At 36.9% G+C, this 22774-nt stretch overlaps 3 protein-coding genes across 12 annotated transcripts; 1 reads left to right on the top strand and 2 right to left on the bottom strand.

The window, feature by feature from the left end:
- The first annotated feature begins 260 nt into the window (after window positions 1-260).
- On the top strand, window positions 261-5678 carry AFH1 (formin homology 1). The gene is made up of 4 exons (XM_086655213.1): window positions 261-2486; window positions 2740-2939; window positions 3815-4059; window positions 4534-5678. The coding sequence occupies exons 1-4, from the start codon at window positions 943-945 to the stop codon at window positions 5344-5346; spliced, it is 2802 nt and encodes a 933-aa protein (XP_086511339.1). The 5' UTR covers window positions 261-942; the 3' UTR covers window positions 5347-5678.
- A 47-nt stretch (window positions 5679-5725) lies between these two features.
- SYN4 (sister chromatid cohesion 1 protein 4) lies at window positions 5726-15797 on the bottom strand. 2 transcript variants are annotated; one of them, XM_086655211.1, is made up of 16 exons: window positions 15451-15797; window positions 15055-15345; window positions 13617-13878; window positions 13205-13302; window positions 13064-13113; window positions 12025-12086; window positions 10580-11592; window positions 10057-10494; window positions 9791-9932; window positions 8885-9021; window positions 8123-8500; window positions 7495-8015; window positions 7204-7237; window positions 6747-6858; window positions 6441-6570; window positions 5726-6140 (listed from the first exon to the last, which is right to left on the bottom strand). In XM_086655211.1, exons 2-16 carry the CDS (start codon window positions 15176-15178, stop codon window positions 6042-6044), a joined length of 3600 nt encoding a protein of 1199 aa, XP_086511337.1. In that variant the 5' UTR covers window positions 15179-15345; window positions 15451-15797; the 3' UTR covers window positions 5726-6041. The 2 variants fall into 2 exon arrangements, with proteins under 2 accessions (XP_086511337.1, XP_086511338.1); XM_086655212.1 differs by having other exon boundaries at window positions 15438-15759.
- Window positions 15798-17099: 1302 nt separating this feature from the next.
- BT3 (BTB and TAZ domain protein 3) lies at window positions 17100-21811 on the bottom strand. 9 transcript variants are annotated; one of them, XM_086655204.1, is made up of 7 exons: window positions 21600-21811; window positions 20179-20271; window positions 19892-20088; window positions 19308-19438; window positions 18873-19185; window positions 18268-18581; window positions 17100-17485 (listed from the first exon to the last, which is right to left on the bottom strand). In XM_086655204.1, exons 2-7 carry the CDS (start codon window positions 20225-20227, stop codon window positions 17392-17394), a joined length of 1098 nt encoding a protein of 365 aa, XP_086511330.1. In that variant the 5' UTR covers window positions 20228-20271; window positions 21600-21811; the 3' UTR covers window positions 17100-17391. The 9 variants fall into 9 exon arrangements, with proteins under 9 accessions (XP_086511330.1, XP_086511333.1, XP_086511332.1 ...); XM_086655207.1 differs by having other exon boundaries at window positions 18873-19179; window positions 21600-21784; XM_086655206.1 differs by lacking the exon at window positions 21600-21811 and adding an exon at window positions 20895-21050.
- Window positions 21812-22774: the final 963 nt, after the last annotated feature.

Genomic DNA, 22774 nt, shown 5'->3' with positions numbered 1-22774 from the left:
GGAAATTGTTATTGGAAAACTTGAACCGAGACCGTTCGGAGTCCGACGGGCCCGATAAAATAAACGGTCTTGGACGGTCAATGGACAAACAATTCTTGAAAGTAACCGTCCGAATAAATAAGTGGTCACCAACATTTTATGTCCGAGTCGACCGATCCGGTGAAGTTTTAGAGTCCGACATCGACCAGGGACCGATTCCCACCACTACTCTCTTCCAAGGATAACATTATAATTCTAACCAAATTTGATAGCTTCTATTAAAATAATGATATACCTAATGAACACAAACAATGATTTAAATTTGTTTCTGGCTGTCAGATAATTTATTAATGATTTTTTATCTTCTACTATCTAACTTTTACCCTTTACTCCAAATTAATTTACCCCCTTCTTCTTCTTCTTCACCCCTCATTTTTTACCTCTCATTTTCACATTTCTAGCTAGTTTCCATTTTCTCTTGTTAATGGTGGTGAGAATTTATCCCCCTCCTCTCTCTCTCTCCTTTCTCTCTCTACTTTCTCTCTCTTATCTGCAGCTGCTTGCTTGTTTTCAACCATTTCACTGTGTGTGTATACAACAACAAGTAGAAAACCACACTTTTAACCCAATCCCTTTCTACTTTCTCTCTCTCTCTCTAAAACTCAAAAACATAGTTGATCTTCTCTGTATCTAGAATACCATCATCTCATAGAAGAAACAAAACAACCCCACCCCCCTTCCTTACTTTCACTCTCATTCATGTTCTCCTCCATCCAAAGATTTAATCTTTCTTCTCTCTCTCTCTCTCTCTCTCTCTTTCATCAAAGCACACAGTTTTGTTTCATAAAAACCACCCATCTATCACTCTCTCTGCAAATCTCAACTCTCTCTCTCTACTAGAGAGGGAGAGAAACTAGAGAGAGAAAGAAACTAGAGAGACAAACTTCAAACCTATTATTAACAATGCATAACTTCTTCATCTTCCTTCTTCTTTTGTTGTCCTGTTCATCTATCCAGTTAATCTCCTCCTCCACCGTCGTTCTTCCCCGCCACCGTCGGATCCTCCATCAACCTTTCTTCCCGGAAAGTTCTTCACCTCCAACTCAACCTCCATCTTCTGATTCTTCTGATTCTTCTTCCCCAGACCAAGAACCTGATCATTCACCACCTGAACCCAAATACCCATTTTCTTCATTAACCCCACCAAATCAACCTTTTTTCCCATCTGTCCCATCTTCACCACCACCACCTCCTCCTCCTACTTCTTCAGCTTCTTCTGCAACTTTTCCGGCTAACATTTCTGCCCTAATCTTTCCTCAACCACCCCATAAAAACCCCACTTCCCCTAAATTTGTTGCCATTGCTGTAATTCTCTCTCTCTTCTCAACTGCTTTCATCATCTCTATTGTCCTTCTCATTTATAAACGCCGAAGTTATACAACCACCGATTCAAAAACTTCCAGATCCGATAGCCATCGTTTGTTTCCGGCGAACAATAATCCTCATTCTTCAACTTCCAATGTCGTTAGGAAAATACCCAGACTCCCACCTGGTGTTTCCAATAACAGCTCTGAATTTCTCTATCTGGGTACACTTGTAAATTCTCATGGAATCGGCGGTAGTGTTAATTCCGGTAACAATGGTAGCTCCGATGCTAATTCGTCTCCGTATCAGAAACTTGATTCCCCTGAACTTCGTCCACTTCCTAAACTATCTAGACAAACTTTCAGTCGAGAATTTGAAAATGCTGAAGTGGGTAATCGAGGAGTAGATGGTGGTGATGAGGAATTTTACTCTCCGAGAGGATCTTCCGGTGAGAAAGAAAGTTTGGGTACAATTGGATCTGATTCAAGAAGGGTTTTTTCAGCTACTGCTGCAACTGTGAATCTTTGGGGAAGAAGTAAAAGTTCGAATTCAAGTAGTCATTCTGATGATCCAACTTCAAATTCTATCTCCCCAAGTAATTCCATTACTAATAGTCATTCTCAACGAAGTTCAAGTAGTTCAATTACTAAATCTGCTCATGATTTTGTTACTACTCTACCTCCACCACCACCACCACCACCGCCGCCTCGTCCAATGACTCCATCACCACCAAAAAGAAAACCCCCATCACCTTCTCCACCTTCTTCCCCTCCAGAGAGAAATTTTCAGAGAAACCCACATTCTAACATTTCTAGTGAGAGAAACCTACATAATGGTGTTTTTAGGTATCCAGCATCTGTTCCACCGCCTGTCCCACCACCACCACCACCACCTGGTTATTGGGAATCCCAAGTTTCTAGGGTTCAGATCCATGAACAAGAAATGTCTAGACCACCAGTTCTTATTACTCCATCTAGATCAGTTCTGTTCCAGAACCAAACTACTGGAGTTTCTCCAGTTGAATTATCATCAGAAAGTGTTGAAACCCCAAAACCAAAATTAAAGCCTTTACATTGGGATAAAGTTAGGGCAAGCTCTGATAGAGCAATGGTGTGGGATCAGCTAAAATCAAGCTCTTTTCAGTAAGATTTTTGAGTATTATTATTGTCCCCTTCACTTTTCCCTCTTTTCTCCCTTTTATTTCTTATGTGAATTATGATAAATTATTCATCTTTATTTGATCTTTTGTTGATTGAATTGATGGGTATCATCTCAAATATGGATCTGATTCGATTTTTGTTGTTAGAATTGAATTTTACTATCTCAGATCTTTGTCTTAGTATGGGTATAATGATGAATGTCACTAAAGTTTGTTGAAATTTGGGTTTATTTCAGACTGAATGAGGAGATGATTGAGACTTTATTCGTCGTCAATAATGGGAATCCAAATCAGAATGAGGGTTTTCGGAAACCTGCTCTTCCTTCCCCAAATCAGGAGAACAGAGTTCTTGATCCCAAAAAGTCGCAGAATATTGCAATTTTGTTAAGAGCTCTCAATGTGACCATTGATGAGGTTTGTGAAGCACTTTTGGAAGGTAATAACTTTAATAGTCTCTTTTGAAGTTTTAGTTGATTTGTAAGTTCTTGAGTAATCTTTTGATTTCACATAACGATGCATCGTATTCCTTTTCCTTTTCTTTTATGCCTTTTGATGTACTAATTATTTGTGTTTCTCATATTGACTTTTAGATTCCGACAATTCCGAATTGTAGTTTGATAATATGTTATTTCTTACTAATTTTCTTTGAGCAATATCAGATAATAATCTATTATGATATTAGTTTGATCTGTCCGGCTGAGCTTGAGAACACTTCTGAGCTATAACACCTTGTTGAATGATAAAAGTACGAAAATTCATTTCATATAAGTCATCTTTGACTTCTTATTCTCCGAGGGGTGGAGCTGAAAAAAAAAAGCAGATGTGGAATTCTAACTGTAAAGCTCTTCTGCTGGCCCGTCCTTTTAGTTAACGGAAATTTGTTTTTTAAGCTTTTCTCTTTTATAGATTCACTTTGAACTGTTTCGTGGTGCATAGCAAGACTCTATCCAATTGCTGAGTGAGTGGCACGACACCAACGAATTTTTTTATGATAGTACATGAAGAATGAAAGAACGACATAACTGATGCTCATTCTGTCGAAGTTATAGGAATATTCTCTGCTTGAAGCAAAAGTTGGATCAACTTGACCTTTCAAAAAATTGTCTAGAGTTGCATAGATATTTACAGAGGATTTATGTTTTAGCAGGAGTGGTCAATAGACGTCGTTGGTGTTTCATTGAACGATTTTGATGTTAATGGCCATGATAAAATTATCTTTAGTTCGTATTGTATGGAATTTGGAATGGTTACTTCCCTTGTATATTGTGTAGACGTGCTAGTTTCGGCACTAACTTTCATTTTTGTGAACAGGTAACACAGATACCTTAGGAACAGATCTTCTTGAAAGTTTACTAAAGATGGCTCCAACAAAAGAGGAAGAACGTAAACTGAAAGAGTACACAGACGACTCCCCATTTAAGCTTGGAACAGCCGAGAGATTTCTCAAGGCACTCATTGATGTCCCTTTTGCTTTTAAGAGAGTTAGTGCGTTACTTTACATTGCCAATTTCGATTCAGAGGTTGAGTACCTCAGAAAGTCTTTCGAAACTCTTGAAGTGAGTAGCTTTCCTTATTTGTTTATAATGTTATCTTATCCAACTTCTCATTCTACTGCTGAAACTAGTATGCCTGTTATTTTAGAAGTTTTTTTGTGGATGTCACTAGGAAGCTAGCACTAGAAGTTCTAGTTTTCAACAATACAATATGAGAAGTAAAGTAGGTGATAGTGACATTCTATATGTCGAGTGACAGATTATACTAGTAGGTGGGATGCTATTATATCCATGTGATGCATTTAGGAATTCCAATGTACTTTAGTGATTGATCTATATAACAAAAAACGAGGTCTACCATAGGTCGAAATTATTAAGCTGGCACGATCTTCCTATGCCCACAACCCATTGTTCGTCTGGACCACATGTATGGCTCAGGCATGGAGCTGCTACTTTTCTCCAATTCTACCAAACTATTCTTTATAGTTAAAGTAGTCTTTTTTCGGGCACTAACTTCTCAAATTGTTTGTTTCTCAGGCTGCTTGCGAGGAACTTCGAAACAGCCGGATGTTTCTAAAGCTTCTAGAAGCCGTACTAAAGACTGGTAACCGAATGAATGTTGGGACTAACCGTGGTGATGCTCATGCTTTCAAACTTGACACTCTACTCAAACTGGCAGATGTCAAAGGTACTGATGGGAAAACTACTCTACTGCATTTTGTCGTGCAAGAAATTATAAGAGCAGAAGGATCTCGTCTTTCTGGTTCGAAACAGATCCCAAATACACAAACGAATTTCCCAAACGAAGTTGAATTAAGAAAGCTCGGTTTACAAGTTGTTTCCGGCCTGAGCGGGGAACTGGCAAGTGTGAGGAAGTCTGCTGCGATGGATTCTGAAGTTCTCAGCAATGATGTCTCAAAACTTGCTAGAGGACTCTCAAATATTAGTGAAGTTGTGAGATTGAATGAGACAACGGGTTCGAATGAGAGTAGTAAAAGGTTCTCCGAATCGATGAATACTTTCTTGAAGAAAGCAGAAGAAGAGATTATAAGGATTCAAGCACAAGAAAGTGTTGCTCTCTCACTAGTGAAAGAGATAACAGAATATTTCCATGGGAACTCGGCAAAAGAAGAAGCTCATCCTTTCAGAATTTTCATGGTAGTAAGGGATGTTCTTTCGGTTCTGGATCGTGTTTGTAAGGAAGTCGGGAAGATCAACGAACGGACTACAGTAAGCTCAGCTCGTCAACTTCCAGTTCCTGTGAATCCAATGCAGCCACCAGTGCTCCCGATATTCCAAGCCCGACAACATTATAGCTCCTCGGATGATGAGAGCTCTTCCTCCTCTTAGTTTCTTTTATGTTGTATTTATATAAACAAAAAAACCAATGTAAAAGATTTTGGATTTCAATCTCTCTCTCTATATATAGAAAATAGACCACTTGAAAAAATTTGAGAATGAAGCTAATTAAGTATGTACAAGCAGGGTCCAGGAAAAAACTATCTTGTATATAGTCTGGAGATCTGTTCAAATTAACTTTCTTCTTCTATCTTCATTTATTTTGTGAGTACTCATTGATTTATGAAGATTTTGAATCTATTCGAGTCGGATATAAAATAACCAAACACGTTGGGGCCAAGATTAGATTTTATACGCCTATTTAAAATTCTCTATAAAGAAAAGGAAGAAAAGAGAACATCAACCAAGATCAAGAAATAGAATAAGCGAATTCACAAAAAATACATAACAATAACATTGCCTCCATCAAATTTTAAGACAGACTGATTTTACAGATATGTATATACACAATGGAGGATTATAATCAGAGAGTGAGTGATACAAATGCCCTAGCTCTGACTCCACTGCATGTTAATCTATCAACTACATAATTAACAGAAGACACCCAAAAAGATAAAAGTCATAACCTAGAGAGAATAATAATTCAACAACAGTCGAAAATAGTGGAATCGGGTATTAGCCTAGTAAAACTACAATGGTAATTTTCTGCTATTTGTTGTGTATGCCCCCTTCTTCTAGAAGATTGATCAGAAGTCTGATTTCATAAGCTTCGCTCTAGGCTTAACGTTGATATTACCGAATGGATTCTCTTGTTCTACATGGATATAATCCCTCGTCTTTAAAACCTGCGTAAGATAATAAAACAAACATTCTTGTCATCGATAAAAATGTATAACTAATTCTTGTTGCCGTCCTTGACAGTACGACAGTACAAAAGTCCGAGAAAGAGAAACCACTTGCAGAATAATTTCTAGAAAATAGTTCACCAAGAAGATAAGACTTAAAGTGATATCATATAGAATAAATTATGAAGTTCGTTCACCAATTGAATGGTCTAATCTTGTTAGAACTCGTTCTAAATTCGTCCATTATCAACGAAAATATGGTTGATGGTAAGTAGGGGTTAAAAAGATTAAAAGACATACCAACGTCTCGAAAAACATCCTTGATGCCTCCTTTTTCGTTTTACCAGACAAAAGGTTGTTCACGGGAATGCCCTTTTTGCCTTGTCCAGTTTCTTTGTCAAACAAAGTTTGCATGTACTTCGCGACAGCCCTGCCACACTCCAGAAAAAAGGATTATGAGAAAAAGCGAAGTGATTTCGACAGATTAAAAAGCTCCTACACGAGTAAAATGGTGGAGAAGAGACATAATTGATCACAAGGACTTGCTTTCTTGACCAAAAAAAAATGTACCACACATTGAAAATATATTAATCACGATATACAAACCTAGTCCTCGAAGACCATCCACTATTCTCAAGCAAGCGAGCCTCGTCAGTACTAGGCATGCCATTGTCCTCCTCTTCGTCAGCTACTTCGTCGTCATCAAAGTTCAGAAACTCTGCACAAAGCCATTTCATGTAAGGAACTAACTATTGGAAATACTGAACAATAAAAGTACTTCCCTGACAAAAAGGTAAAAAGACCACATTAATTCCACATGCTTCTGAAAGAGATTAATTAATTTGGCAAAAGAATTTTGAAGAACCTGATGAGTTAGGTAATTAGTAAAATCTCCCTAATGATTCATATTCAATATAAAAGTCATTAACAGCTTGCACTGATGATGGTGTAACCTTACAATAAGCATCTAGTAAAATGATGATCTTACAATTGCTTTCATGAAAAGAGTTCACAGAAGTAATATAAATGCATAATCACATAGGAAAAAGGGGGAAAGAAAAACCTGTGTCGTGCTCGCCCATTGTGTTTCCGAAGTCCTGCACCAAAAATAAAAGTAAACATAGTCAATAAAAACATAGAAGAAAACCATTCCAACACTAATATAGTTAGATAAACTTTTCATAAACAAACTTAATCAGGAATCAACGCATACATCTTATAGGAATTTGTGCGTAAAATATGGAAGTTGAAAAGGAGAAAGTTTCAGTAAAATAGACATCTTAATGAGAAGGATCAGAATGAACCTAAAGCCTAGAACATGATATCTCGTAGCTTTGTCTATTGGTGTACTTACTGTGTCTAGGTTAGCTTCCTGATTGCCTGTATTTTCTCCTTCGTCAAGGTGAATATTTGCCACATTTCCATTATTTTCTAGTGGACACAGAGAATCCCTTTCAGACTCTTCATAATTCCCCCCATCATCTTTCACAATTTCAGTCATATTCTCATTTTCTCTCAGAGGCTCAAGCTCACTATCTTTGATTTCATCTTCACCATGGTCATTAGTTTCAACAGACAGATGGGTTGATACATTATCAGAGGGAGGATTTTCACAATTAACAGGATCTGAAGCATCAGTCGCCACGTAGATACCATTTTCCAGTGAAGAGTCGATCAGCAGAGTAGTATTCGCGAGGGTGGAGGAACCCTCTTCCATATTAATTTGATCTTCTTGTGGGATGTTTGGTGGCACCACCTCAATTAAACCACCATTTTCACATTCTTGGAGGCAAGAATCTTCCTTTTCTATAGATGCTCCTTCAGCTACTAGCAACTCTTCTTTGTTCAGTTCTTGCATTAGTACTTCTCCATTACCTTTATACACACGGGAAACAAATCAATATTGGGAAAAGAGGAAATGTGAGAATTATTTGCAGAAATAAATTCATCATAAAGCAAATGTTACCGTAACTCATAATTACCTGTTTCTTCTACTTCCATGGTAGACGCTTCCCCCAGTTTATCATCATTTGTGAACTCGAGAGGAGTAACCTCAGTTGCAGGTTCTCCCATTTCATGACTTTCACATGCAACGGAATTAGTGAGATGATCTACATGTAGCTGGTTTTCCGTCTGCAATGGAGTAGTTTCAGCAGGTTCATGTGTGCAACCATCATGCTCAACAACAACGGGCTCACTTGTCCCTTCCACATGAACTTCTTCAATAATGTCCGTGCTTATAGAAATCTCATTCACATCCGCTTCTTTCATAACGGTGTTGGTTGCATTGATGTTCGAAACCCTAACTTCACTAATATCAAATGTTCCATTGTGCAAATCAATCAGATCAGCAATCATACCTGAAGAAAGAAAATGGAAATTATGTAACATCTGATGAACCACAAAATGATGGAAACTAATCTCAGGAGTAACAAACATTTGCACAGGCTAATAGTTCTTGGTGACATAAGGAAACACAATTTTCATCATTTAAGAAGGAAGACCTAAATGCGGGGCTTGAAAACTAACGCTTTCAAGCGCCAAAGAAGGACTAGGCTATCCCTGATCTAGCAACACTAAATGGTGCAGCAGCATACAAACATTAGACTTACTCTTTACAATCACTAAAACCAACAATATAACACCTAAGCTGATGTAGACAAAGGTCTACAGACGATGTAATAACAGTTCGGATATCTCAGGGAACTATCGGAGGCACAACGTTGTGTGAACGGAAAACTCACCAGTAAATGAAGGTTCATTGAAAATGTCATCTTCTAATAAATTCTGCTGAATTATCCAAATTTCCGATCGGGTACACGGCGCTTTCCTTCGCATACGACGTATGTCTTCAGTACTTGTCAATTGCTGTCGTATTGTACTTTGTAGCCAAAGATATAAAAAAGAAATATCAGCACAAAAATGATCACTAAAAGCTACAAAGAGAAATGGTCAAAATGTAATAAATAACTAAAATAGGTAAGTTCTCTATAATACCCTGTTTAACCTCATAAAACGCGAAAATATATGATGGGCCAGATGCAACTTGCAAGCATGTACTATTAGTCAAGCTTATATAGTATTTTTGACAAGTCATCAGGCATTGACGCCATATGAGTTGTAAGCACTGACCCAAAATCTGCGGACTACAGATTCCTAATTGCAAGTTGTTCGCAATGGGATGAGCCAGGCAAGATGTTTTTCTTTAAATCTTTAGTGACAATATTGTGACTGCCTTGTGTTTACTACTTCACCTTTCTTCTCCATCAAAGTGCAGCACAAACTATTATTAGTCCTGATAGCTGATGATTTGCAAGCTCTGAAGAAATGTATGAACTATAAAAGGACAGACGAACAACTGTGGGATCTCAATTTGAGGAACTTGAGGGGATTGGCTTTCAGAATATCATTATGAACTAGGACTTAATTCTTAGATGCGATAGTTCCTACCGTCAGTCTTTGGATTTCGACACCCACACGTGTTGGTGTGCCCCCTTAGAATTTGTTACTTATTTATATTTCTAATTATTTTGCCCATTTGGAACTTCTAATAAAATCTGGCCTTTCCTCACAAAATATAGCTTTGCATAAAGCAGGCGAGTAAAATGTAAAAATACAATGATCAGTAATAAACACAAACAGTCACATACTCTCCATGCAGGACCATTGTATCATCCAGGAGCACCTTCCTCTTAGATGCACTGGCCCGAGATGCCACTCGCCGTCGTTTCGAAGGTGGTATTTCAGGTTGTGGAGTAGGTTTCATTTTCAGAATTGAAGACTTTCTTCCAACTGAATCAGCAAAATATTAGTTCAACATTTAACACAGTAGGCGCAATTTTTTTGAAGGAGTAGAAAGCTAAAAACAACTAGCTTGGCCCCTGGAAGAAGGCAAAAGTGAAGTACCAGGTTATACCTAAGATAGATGTCAACAAATCATCATCATCAGGCACAGAATCTAAAATTCTTTTAGGTTGGGTCTCGCCAGAAAGGTTAGTTGTGTTCTCATCTGGTAAAATTGGTGTAGTTTCAGTCACGCGACGTTTTCTTTTGTAAACAGTTAACCCATCAGAATTTCCTTCAAGCCCGGTTGATACATCTTTTCCATGACTAGGCTCAACTAGTAAATCACCAGGTACATCTGGTTCTGCTTCAGGGGCTGAAAGTAATATTTCTGGAGCTGGCAAATCTGAACTTGCTGGACAATCTGATTCTGTGTGATTATCTTTAGATACGTCTGCATCCAAAAGCTCATTGGACTTGGTAAAATCTACTTCAACGGCATCAGAGATAATGGTCCCCGTCAAATTGTCCGCCTTTAAGATTGTTTCACTATCACCAATTGACTGATCACCTGGAGTATCAAAAGATAATAATAAAAAAAGACAGAAGTCACAAAAAAAGTGGTATATTAGAAAAACTAGGTTAATCACACATACCTTCAAGTACAGAGGATTTCCCAGAGGCTTGGAGTGTGTCATTGCTTCCTACTGTCTGTGATGGACTTGGCTCAACTCTTTCAGATGGTGAATCTTGGCCTCTTTCACTTTTATCCTCCTCTTCTAGAGATTGGGTCGGAAGAGAATTGCATGGACGAAGCATGAAGTTCTGAGAATGCTCCTCAGCATTTTCTGTTTCAGTGCAAGCCTTCCCATCGTTCTTAAGTTCATGAAGATCTATGCCTCCCTCATTGACAAGATCTACTGAAGCTTCTGGGACAGACTTCTCGTGTACAACACAATCACCCTTCATCATACCTTCTGAAATTGGCTGACAATCAAGATCAGTGTTCACATCAACGGCTTCACACTTTTTGGGAGGTTTACCATGGGATTCCTCCAAAGTGCAAGGTGAAGAGGTTACATAGGGCTCTACACCCTCTGCATGTGTTTGGTTAAGAGATGAAACATTTGGTAGTCTAGGACTTGCATTCCCATCATGAGAAGCTTCTGCTCTCTCAATACTGTCAGATGATGCTAAGGTTCGATCTAAACATTCTGATACAGGAGAGACGGGTTTCACTTGCTCAGCTAGAACCGAAGTGGGCGAAAGCATTGAAGCAAGATCTGACGTTGCGGGATCCGTGGCCACTGTTGTTGATGGAATATCTTCTTGTTGCTTGTCTTGTACTACTTGCAGGTCATCCGAGAGAGACCCATTTTCTGCACTTGGGAGACCATCACTCTCGAAAGTCTTATTCTTAGCAGAAGATTCCACTTCCTTATTTTCATCTGCACTGTGAAAATCTGATGAGCTAACAATGTAATCATTCGACCTTTCATCAGCTATCTTTTGATCATGGAGGTTCGAATCAATCTGCTCTCCACTACAACCTGTCAGGTTGACATCCGGAGCTTCAGCTGTCCTATCCTCGTCATACTTATTTTCCTCATCTTCGATATCCATGTCAGGGAATGGCGTCATAGCTTGACCAGATGCTTGAGGATCCACACTAAACAGTGGAAACAAATATAATAAATACTTATTCAATTTCTATCCATAATAATAAAATGAAATAAAGCACATTCTTTTGAGGCTTGGATTTGAATGTTCAGAAAAAGTATAATTAGTGTTACTGGACCACTAGCACTTACTATAACTGTGTGTCAAAACTCACGGGCTTATTATACATAACAGAAAAAGAAACTATTAATCACATAAAGGGTTAAAAGATATTGGGTCCAAATCACACTTCATAAAAAATGATCTACTACACCATTAAGCCTATGCTAATCATACAAACTAAGTTTTAACTGGATGTGAAAAAAATAGTTATCAATAGAAGAGAAAGAGTGGTAAATACAAATAAAGGAACATCCCACAAATGAAATAATTTAATAGGGGCCTTATATGCAGTTAATTGGCTTAGGTGTAGAGAGCTTACTCGTCTATCTCCACCAAGACAGCAGTATTTCGGGATGAAGAAACCTTCTCCAAGAATAATTCCTATTTGTAGCCAAAACAAACCATTAACAGATCTCTTTGAGAAGAAACTGAAACTTACAAAATACATAAAAAACTCATAGTTTAAGAAATAAAACATCGAAAACTCATTCTGCTGCACAACCAGGATATAGACCAGAACAAGGATCTCAGAAAAACTGAAACATCTAGAAGTAAGTACATTTATGCGACAACATTCCAACGTCTTACTAAGTTCTGGCAATGGATTACGGTTGGAAGTCTGTCTAGTTAGGTCAGCTGAACCCTAGCCCGATCACTAAATGGGGTTTAATGGGGGTGAAGAGGGATTTCAGTGAAACCCCAAATAAGTACTTGTGACAGTTGAAGGTCTAGCAATTACCGATTACATACCTGATCTACCGAAACTAATATGATTGCCTCGATAAGATATTCCCTTCATTCTTCCTCTTTGTTTACGGAATCTAGTTCTTTTGGGGATATAGTTGATGGTTTTTTGCCGCCAAGGCCGAAGCTCAATGGTCACAAGGTTCTGTTCTTGGTAAAGACTCTTGAGCCCACCGAAAGGCCTTTACAGTTACTAATATTGAGCTCACATGTCATACCCATAACCAAGGACTCAAATGTTCTCCTAAGTGATGTGCAACTGTCACATTGTCCCACCCTTAAAAACAAGTTGCAATTCGACCTTATGTCATTTCTCACAACCCAAGGCATAGGAACTAGAGATGGTTCCCTATTTTTGGCGCGTGGATGGCTACATTCAAGCCCAATAGGCAAAAGTTTTTGTTCCAGGAGAATGCTCCATGAGCGCAAAAACGGACCAAATACATACCAAGCTCAAGTTCCCACCTATTAGTGAGGCTCGAAACACTCTCCCAGGCAATATGAGACTACTTCTGTACTTGGCTCGCCAGGTAAGTGGGTTGACTAATGGGTAACTCTTACAGTGACAAACCAAGGAACCTCATTCTCATTTCTATAACGCATGAGACAATTACCTCATCAAGGTCCAAGCCAATCTGCGAAGCATCACCATCTCCAAACCGCTCTGAACACAAAAGGACACGGATTAATATTGGTAAGCCATACACGAATCATAATCCATACTAGAGCTTATCATTTAGCCATATAATACTAACCATCCAGTCCAAACTGCGATGTGGAGTAGACAACACCATCCATTGTGTCTTGTAGAGTAATCTGCTCCCTTGTACTGACATGGTGATCAACATAGTTACTGCATAAGTTAAGGTTGTAGTTAGAGTACTATATACAAAAATTAGTGCAAGTAACTATTACAAATATAGCAAAAATTATACACCACAGACAATAATTATCATCAACAAGAACTCGTTGCATGGTAATAAGCATCTGGCATATGCATAATAAAAATATGAGGTCACATAGTTATGACTCGCCCAATCAGGCTTATTTCTAATGGGAGACAGTCCAAACGGCATTCAGACCTGGTGAATGCCGAGACCATACATTTGTTTATGTCTGGTAATTACTGTATACGATAATTGGACAATTGAGTATTTCAGAACCAACCCCTGAAAGTATTCACTATCTGGCAGCTCAAAATCATCCAGATCGAAAGTCTCTGGCAATGTAATGGAATGATAAGGTGCAGTGGATTCTTCCGGTGGTAGATCAACTGCGGTGGAGCGAAAAGCTTGTTTTACCTTAAGCAATGCTTCACTGCAATCATGGAACAAATAATTCACCTTCCGGGAATATATCCTCACCACACCAAGCAGAAGATGGCTAGATAAACGAAGTGCTATCGGTACATCAGGGGAAAGAATGGAATCTGTAATAGACAAGTTGAGTATAATAGAGAAAAAAATCAGCTAATAAGCCCAATCATCATTCAGAAATTATCTCCGACCCAGGAGCAAGAAAAGCAAAAGAATAATGAACAAAGGTATTGCAGTCCAACAAAGAGTGAGCACACATGACACTTCCAACACCAATTCCATCTATGATTTTCAAAATTAGAAGCTATTCCCAGTAGAGCTAGGGTGCATTTTATTTGTGATTCAACGAGCATGTGTTTAGAATAAATTGTAACCCTAACTAATCCACATTTTGTATCATATTTAATACATGGCTTCTATGTTACTTACAATTCCAATATGATTTCGTTGAAAACACCAAATGGAAATTTGGTTTTTAAATTTTAAATTCTATATTCCTTCTTAGTATTTTTCTTACCTGTTTGATAGTCATAAACTTGACCCGAAGGCTCAAAACACGTTGTTCTCGTAAGATCTTCACAATCCTTAAATGTATGTATTTCGTGTTAAGGTCATAAAATAACTATATAGCTTAACGCTTTGTGTATAAGGTGGGAATTGTTGATTTAGATATAAAAGTTGGTCGTAAGATTGACGGACCTAATAACTAATACAGAAATTGTGTGTATGTGTATTGCCATTTTGGTCCTTTTTCACTCACTATGCTTAACACATGGTTTCAAACAATGATACCCACGTTTGTGTTACATATAATAGGTCCTATAAGGCTATAGCCCATAAGTTTATAACATTTTCAAATGATAAGCAAATGCAGAATAACCTTTTGTGCTAAGTTTGCATCTCATGACCAAAGACAACCTTAACTTATACTTATTTTCTTCTTCATATATTGTTCTCTATCATCTAGTATGTTCTTCCAGTAGTTTTTCATGCACATAATGGCATGGTTACTACACTATTGTCTTCTTCTTATTCTCTGAAGTTTCCTAACTCCTACTAAATTGAAGTACTTAGTTCAACCATAGTGTTACCCAAGAGGTGCAATTTTCCTTCCCCACCATAAATGGAAGTTCGAAAATCGAGCCTTTTAAACTACCTTAACAGTAAATAACTATTCTTTAACCTACAACTTTGACTTTGTATCAAAGTAAAGAAAATAAATTGCAGCAATCTCCATTTAAGGAAACAAAAAGCAATAAATAAGCTGAATTTAAAACTTGGGTACTAACCAACTGAGATGCCAATATCAGTATCAGCCACCTGATTTTTCCTCAACTTCCTCTCCAAATGAGCAGCAATCCATATAGTCCCAAGTGGACCTTTTTTAGCCAAAATAAACTGCGAGTAAAACATTTTCGAAATAACCCTACATACCCATGCAAATCTCCAACCTAAAAAACCCTAATTTCCACTCCAACTTGTTCTTCTATCACTAAATCCACTGGATCTCAGATTGAATTCCCCAATTTTCCTCCAACACCATACAGATCCCAAACTCTCACATCAATTTCTTCACACCCCTAATTTTCAAAAAAACAAAGGATGGTAGAAATAACATCAAATTCGGTACTTGAACTTCACCAAAAACTTATTCTAACAATAAATTTCAAACCTTTTTAGCTTACTGATTACAAATCTATAGTTGACGAATTCCAAGTAAAAAAAGCCCTAATTTCGCTTGAAAACCTCCATTTAACACAAACCCTAGAAATTCAGCAGTAATTGTTGAGTAAAGTTGTAAAAATAGTTGAAAGCTAGGGTATACTGAGTTAGGGTAGGAAAGAATAGTCGAGTTGGAGTTGAATTTAGAGAGAGAAAGAGAGGAAGAAAAAGAGAAAGTTGAGAGTTTTTAGAGAGAGAAAATGAAAGAAAGCGTCTTTACTTATTTTCCTATAAAAGGGTAGTTAAACAAGTACTAGTACTAGTTCGATCATTTCTTTAGTTAAATGGGCCGCTTGATATGAACTACTATGAAAGAAGCCGTTGACCCAAACTAAAGATAAGTCTTATAAGGTCTGTTTGGTAAGAATTTCCCCCAATTAGATTCATAGAAAACTCCTATTCTCATTTGTTGATGCAAAGAGGGTCATATCATTTCATTTTTTTTTTCTAATGCAATTAAAATTTTGAGATTTTAAAGAACAATTATTTATTATCTAGCTTAATGGTCAGATCTATAAAGTACTTTTTTTTTTTAATTATGTGTCAAGAAGAATCTAAATCAGTACGAAATCTACTCAAACAGAGAACTAGATTGAACTTCATTGAACTTTCGAAAGAATTTTTTGTGATATTAAGCACACTGGTGAATTTAAGGGAACATTTTTAATCTATTTTGACAACAAAGATATTATTTTTAATCGCAGTTTTTTTGTTAATCAATTTGACTTGTTAACATAAATTTTTTTGTGTAATTATTGTTAGGGAGACGCTACACTGCCCAGTTTTTTGGGTATTTTAATGCGCAGCTGATGTGGAATCACTAAAAGACAAGGTTTTTTCAAAGTTTGACCACGGTGGGAACTGTTTTTGTTTCTAAATGAGGAAATATGTCACCCTCTAAGTACCAATTTTTAAGTCATTCTATCACTTCCCATTGTTAAACATTCCTAATTCTTAAAGAAAGACTCGACTGTTAGTGTCCTCTCACCTGGGACGGAAGCGAAGCTCGCTTTGCCTGTGGCATGGCTTTGTTGGGGAATTAATAATCAACTTGATCTTAAAAAAAGTAAAGTAAATCAAAAATGTATTTGGAATTTAGAATGCCATTGATGAGTCTGTTGGAATTTTGACAAAATTCCACCAAATGTGGAAAAACATTCTCTCCTTACATCTGTTTTTTGATACCTTTTTTGGTGTTTATATTTTTAAATGAACTAACAAAAAATAGACATTATATTCTTTATTATTATTCCATTTTTATCATGTTTATTGGTTTTCTTTAAGAAAAAACCCTATTAGTTATTTGCAATACGCTCTGGTTTTTGTAGTAAGCAGGAAAAAACCTTGATATTAGACTTGTGATTTTTGCTCTCAAATACAATATCATCGTTAAACCACGGCTATAAAAAGAGCTTGGACTGTTAAAAAAATACGCAGACATCTAAAAAATTACGCATCTAAAAAATGTCCTCTTAAGACCTAGTGCATACAAGAGGAACCCACTTTGTTAACTTTGATTCAATCCGACCCCTAATTTATAATTGGATTTTAGGTATTTCCAGCAGGACAATCATGTAAGTATAGACAATCTATAAGAAACATGGGATGCCAATTAGAGACAATAGAAGTTTGTATTGATAAAACTTCCTTTCATTTCATATAAAGATGTTCTCTTGGGACTTTTTTTATCTATTAAACTTTTCTTCACAACAATATTATATATATTTGAGAGAATATACATAGACATTGATGAGTAAAACTAACCATCATTTCTTTTCTTTTTGTTACACTTATATAATTTTTATTTTACCTAAGCCTTCACTATGGAGACCTTGATGACATAAAAATCCGTCATCAATTTTCTTTTCTTAAGTGACGAAGAACGGTTATAGCAGCACGTCGGGTTACCGAGGCTTAGCAGCAATCACCTTGCTCACCAAAATCTTCCATTTCGTGTCGTCCTTCTTGTTATGTTGTTGAACTTTCTCCTTGAAATGCCTAATATAATCAAAACACATAAGAAATAAAGTGATGTTAGCTCGTTTTTTTCGATTACAAACTTATCTGTAGCAAGACTAAACACTCATCTACAATATGATGCCGATGGTCGCCCTTTAGGGGAGTGGCCGACCCTTAAGGAACGATTTACTTAGAAAAGAGATACTTAAGAACAACTATATATACCTTTTGATTGGTAATTTAACAAGAACTAACTATCACCACATTGTAAGGAGTAAAAATCAGTAAAAGTAAAACAATGCTATATCAGTAATAAGAAGCTGAAAGCTGGTTTATTGACATTTAGATCCAATTCGTCAGGATGTCACTTACCTGCATCTAACTTGTTTGACGATAAAATAGTATATTCAACTGATTCAGATTTTTATCTTTTACAAACTAAAAGTATACATAACTAAAGCGAGTCCGGAAACAGGCTCAAAGTCAAGTCAGACCTCAACTCAGACTTCATTTCCGAGTTTAAACAACGGGATATAACTCCCTAATTATGAGAAAGGCATGGATACAAGAAGATAAAGATGGAGCCGAACTTAGGACGTTACTCTCGACTGGAGTTTAAACAAGGTAGGCAATATATGTAATTTAAGGAAATAAAGTCTAGTTTCCAATAGAAAAGAATAGTCTTTAATTCGCTTTTATTTCATTTATAATGATTGGTTTCACTAGTCCTACAATTCTAATATAGATTTCCTCCTTCGTTCAAAAATCATATTATAATGAATATGTTTCTGCAATCAAATAGGTAAAAATTGTTTTCATACCTACAAAGAGGAACCTTGCAGGAATCAGGGTCGTTGCACATGCGAGAATGCAACTCGAGAAGTTGCCACATACGCTTGCAGTGAACACAACCTCCAGGGACACGAGTCTTGCAAATGGAGAAATGTCGAACAAGTGATTCGAGTCCTTTGCAAGCTGGGAAGCTGCAAGCAGCTTGAGTTCCTTTCAGCATCTTGTCACGGGGACCAATTGTCCTACACCCATCTCTGCATATATGTAACAGAGCTTCCATGGCCTCGTTCAGTTGTAGGTACATCTTCTTCTCTTCAATCTTCTTTATCTGGTTCTGCTTTTTCTGCACGGACACCGAAAAAGCATAAAAGCATGATTTGTAAGTTTTGATTATCAAACGACACCAGACATGTAAAATATTAGCGTAAAACAAAAGTAGGGATTACTGGCACATTCCCCACATCCATCTGCATAAATATAAAATAAACAACTCCCTCTATACAACTTTGAGCTTGTCGCAAGACTGGGCTCAACCCGTCTCCCTATTTGCATAAATATAAATATGAATCTCTCTCCCTCTACATGCTTGAGCTTGTAGAGAAAGGTGTTGTTTAACATTGTGTCTAAAACTTACAGAGTCTGCTTCCACAACGGACTCCAGAAGTTCTTGCTCAAGGGAAGGATTGACATTCTTCATCACTTTCCATCCTTCAGTTGCAGAAATCGCCTTGAAGTCCTTCACAATCATGCGGATACATATGAAGGAGAGACGAGGTGCATCACACAACCTCGCCAGTTGAAGGACATCAATTACATTTTCCGTGGTCAGCAAAGTCTGCTCCAGTTGGTGCGTGCAAACTCTTTTAAGAGGTGGCACTGAGTAGCAGTGAGATAAAACCAATAAGTGAAGGACATACTTCTTCATCTCATCCTTCTCATAACTGCAACTAAAAAAATCAAAATATTACCATCTTACGTAAACCAACGTGATCATTTGTAAGAAATTCTGTACAAAGTAGGAAAGAGTAGTGGTTCGATAAAAGGAAGATATAAAAGATGAACTATCCACCTGGAAGAGTAGAGGAAGCGAATAAAGGCCCGAACAGCTTCAGAGGGTACTCCTGAGATTTTTATACATCGGAAACCATCTTTGACCTTTGCTTCCTTCAAAAGGTTCTCTAGCACAGAAGATGTAGTACCCTGCACACATAAAAGAAATAAATCACAACTAAAATCAACTTACCTGTCTCTAAGATGCTGTATACATACTGCTGTTTCTTATGGTTCAAATTCAATGACTTTACTCGATAAATCTAAGTCTAGACAAACTAAGACAGGGGAGAGAAAAAATCAATTAAAGAGTCCTTGTGAAGATAACATAGTTCTATATAATTAAAGAAAGGCAAAAGGAAACACCTCTTTTCAGTTTCAGACGTTGCTAATGAAACTTGAAAAAAAGTCTAAACATTTTCACTAATCTTATTTCATATTAGAATGATACAACTCGAGAGTTCGTGAGAGAACTTAAAACTAAGTAATACCAATTAGACTAGAATCATGAATCACTTCTCTAAACGTGACTCTATCAGAAATTTTCTAATCATTTATTTTTTTTCAAAATTAAAAAAGGGTAGAAGAAAATTTATGACTCACAATAATGCTTGAATGAGCCAAAATGGTAATTCCTTCGTCGGTTAAAATATGAACATTAGCTCCATTTCCTTCAACGAAAATTTTGTCCCAAGTATCTTTTGTTTCTTTTGGGACATAACTAGAATTGACAAGCCCTTTGGACCTAAAACAGGTTGACCGCGGGAGAGGAGGTGGCTTTGGGATGCTACCATTATCACCTATAGAGGAGGAGACATTGCCTACAGTTAGTACAAAGGTAGGGTTTCTTTCTCTTATATATAGGTTAAAACAACAGTTGAAGAACTCGCCTGTAGATCCACAAGACACCAAGGAAGAATCAACCTCTGACTGTGCCATCAATTGTTATTGTTTACTCAATGATCGATCAATTTCAGTGTTGCCTGTAAATGGAGAGAAACTCAAATATCAGCAGGTATCGAAACTAAGACAAAATTATGAACATAAGCTCAAATCTTAAGCGCCAAAGTGACTGCAGTTAGAGCTCTAAATTTATAATAAAATGCTGAAAGAAAACAGAAAGAAGACAGACTAAAACTGCAGACACGTTATCTCTAGATAATCTGAGAGATGAAGCTTGGATGCAAGAACTGAATTTGCACACTTTATATCTAAATTAAGAGACGAACAAAAGGTACAAATTGGAAAACTTGATAGAAGGAAACAGGAAAAGCATAAAAAATTTCAAGACTAATAACTCTCCTCTAGTTAACAGTAACTTGAGGTTCAAGTTAGAGGAAGGAACTTTTGTGGGTTTTTCCTTGCCTTCATGATAAGAAAAGCGAAAAAGCCCTATTTCGTTAGGCTCATTCCAATGGTCACCTCTAAGTCTTTAACAGCAACAAGGAAATGAAAGCAACACTAAAGTATCGATATAGAAGAGTCGAATTGATCAAAATTCGGCAAAATTATAACCCAAACTTGAAAAAGTGCAAATTTTGTTAAAACAATACTAAAACATTCATCTGAAATTTCAAAGGGTGGGGGCTAGAATAAAAGGTCGAACCTCGTCACAGGAGAAGAAATAAAGAGAATGGTAAAAGGTATTCACGGAGAAAAGATGAATTACTTTTTGTGCTAATTCATCTTCCACATGGATGGTCAGAATCTTATAATGGAGGAAAGAAAACAAGATCAAGACTTCAACTTTTAAATAAATCCCAACTTTTCAACAAAAGATAGTAAAATATATAAAAACCCACACAAACCAACAACTTTCATTTATACTAAAATAGAACACCCAGATGCCTCATCTACATCTATTAGGTCAGAGAAAGGGTTTAAAATGCAATTATATTCATAGTTTAATACTAGAATTCTGCCCTAATTCACATGCCAAAACGAACACGCCCACACACACACACACAAGCACAATTCAACAAATACCTAAAACGATTTAGCATATGTACTAACAGTATAGATTCAGCATTTGAAATTTTCACAAGAAATAGAGATATTGTTCAAGCTTCAATGAAAACCTAAAGAAAGAACTGAAAAGAAGTAATTCAGAAGCTATTCATCCTAAATTTCATGAATCAAAATTAACTGCCCAATTTAATAATCTGTAGATAAAAGAACGCGCAAAAAAGTACTTAAAATCTATATAAAACGATTAAATATCACTAAAGAGAAAGTTCCGATACAAGATCAAATCCAAAGTGAAATCGCTTTTTACGGAATTACAACAAAGTTGAATAGTCGATGAACTAACCTCGATTAGAATAAGAACTAATCAAAGTATCGTATTTCTTCTGTTAAATTCGAGGACTACTTATGATGAAGCAATGAACGTAACTAATTTCTAGAGAGAGAGAGAGAGTTGAAATACATCAAACCATAAAAACAAGTGAGATATAGAGATAGAGAGAGAGAGGGTTTGTCTGTGGCGGGACAAGTAAGTAGTAATGGGGGAGGTGTAGTTACAAAATTTGGAATAGCCGACCAAACTAAAAGTGGAAGGATGGGCCAATGAATTCTTGACATGTGGTAGAGAGAGAAAGTGGTGAGTTCAAGTATAGACAAAGTTGGTTCGATTCAAGTTGCATTTGGGTCTTTGACTTGTCTAATCATTTCCTCAAAAAGGAAAAAAAGCAAAGAATCTCTCCTACACTTGTTTGGCTAGTTGGCTGTTAATAGATTGTAACCATATGCCAAAGTCATAGATATTTTCAGTGGAAGTGGAATCCATCTTGAATGAGATTTCATGTTGGTGGGAGACGGGAGTCATGTTCATTGTAATGGGTTTTAGAGTTTTTTTTTTTTTTAAACTGGGTTTTAGAGTTCATGACAAAAAAAGAAATAAATGAACAGAATTTGTGAAGATTTAGGGGGGTAGTGGTTCAGGATATTGGAGGACACTCAGAGACAAAATGTTCCAGAGACATTTCAAGACATTTCGGGACAAGTGAACGTAACTAATTTCTAGAGAGAGAGAGTTGAAATACATCGAACCATAAAAACAAGTGAGATATAGAGATAGAGAGAGAGAGGATTTGTCTGTGGCGGGACAAGTAAGTAGTAATGGGGGAGGGATAGTTACAAAATTTGGAATAGCCGACCAAACTAAAAGTGGAACTCTCAACAAAAAAAAAATAAAAACTAAAAGTGGAAGGATGGGCCAATAAATTCTTGACATGTGGTAGAGAGAGAAAGTGGTGAGTTCAAGTATAGACAAAGTTGGTTCGATTCAAGTTGAGTTAATTCCTATATGGCCCCCTACTTTGTGACCAGCTTCCTTTATGACCCCCAAATTTTTGTAAATTCAAATATGGCCCCCTATTTTCATGGAAATGTCATAACCACCCTTCCCATTAATATATTTTCAAAATAAAATTAAAAACAAAAACTTAAATTCCACCTCACTTCCCTCTCCACCACTCATCTCTC

Source organism: Eschscholzia californica, unplaced genomic scaffold (genome assembly GCF_041429995.1).
Source record: "Eschscholzia californica isolate CP2 unplaced genomic scaffold, dmEscCali1.0.p SCAF_1, whole genome shotgun sequence".
NCBI classification, from domain to species: Eukaryota; Viridiplantae; Streptophyta; class Magnoliopsida; order Ranunculales; family Papaveraceae; genus Eschscholzia; species Eschscholzia californica.
The sequence above is the reverse complement of the archived record's forward strand: the minus strand, read 5'-3'. Positions and strand labels throughout refer to the sequence as shown.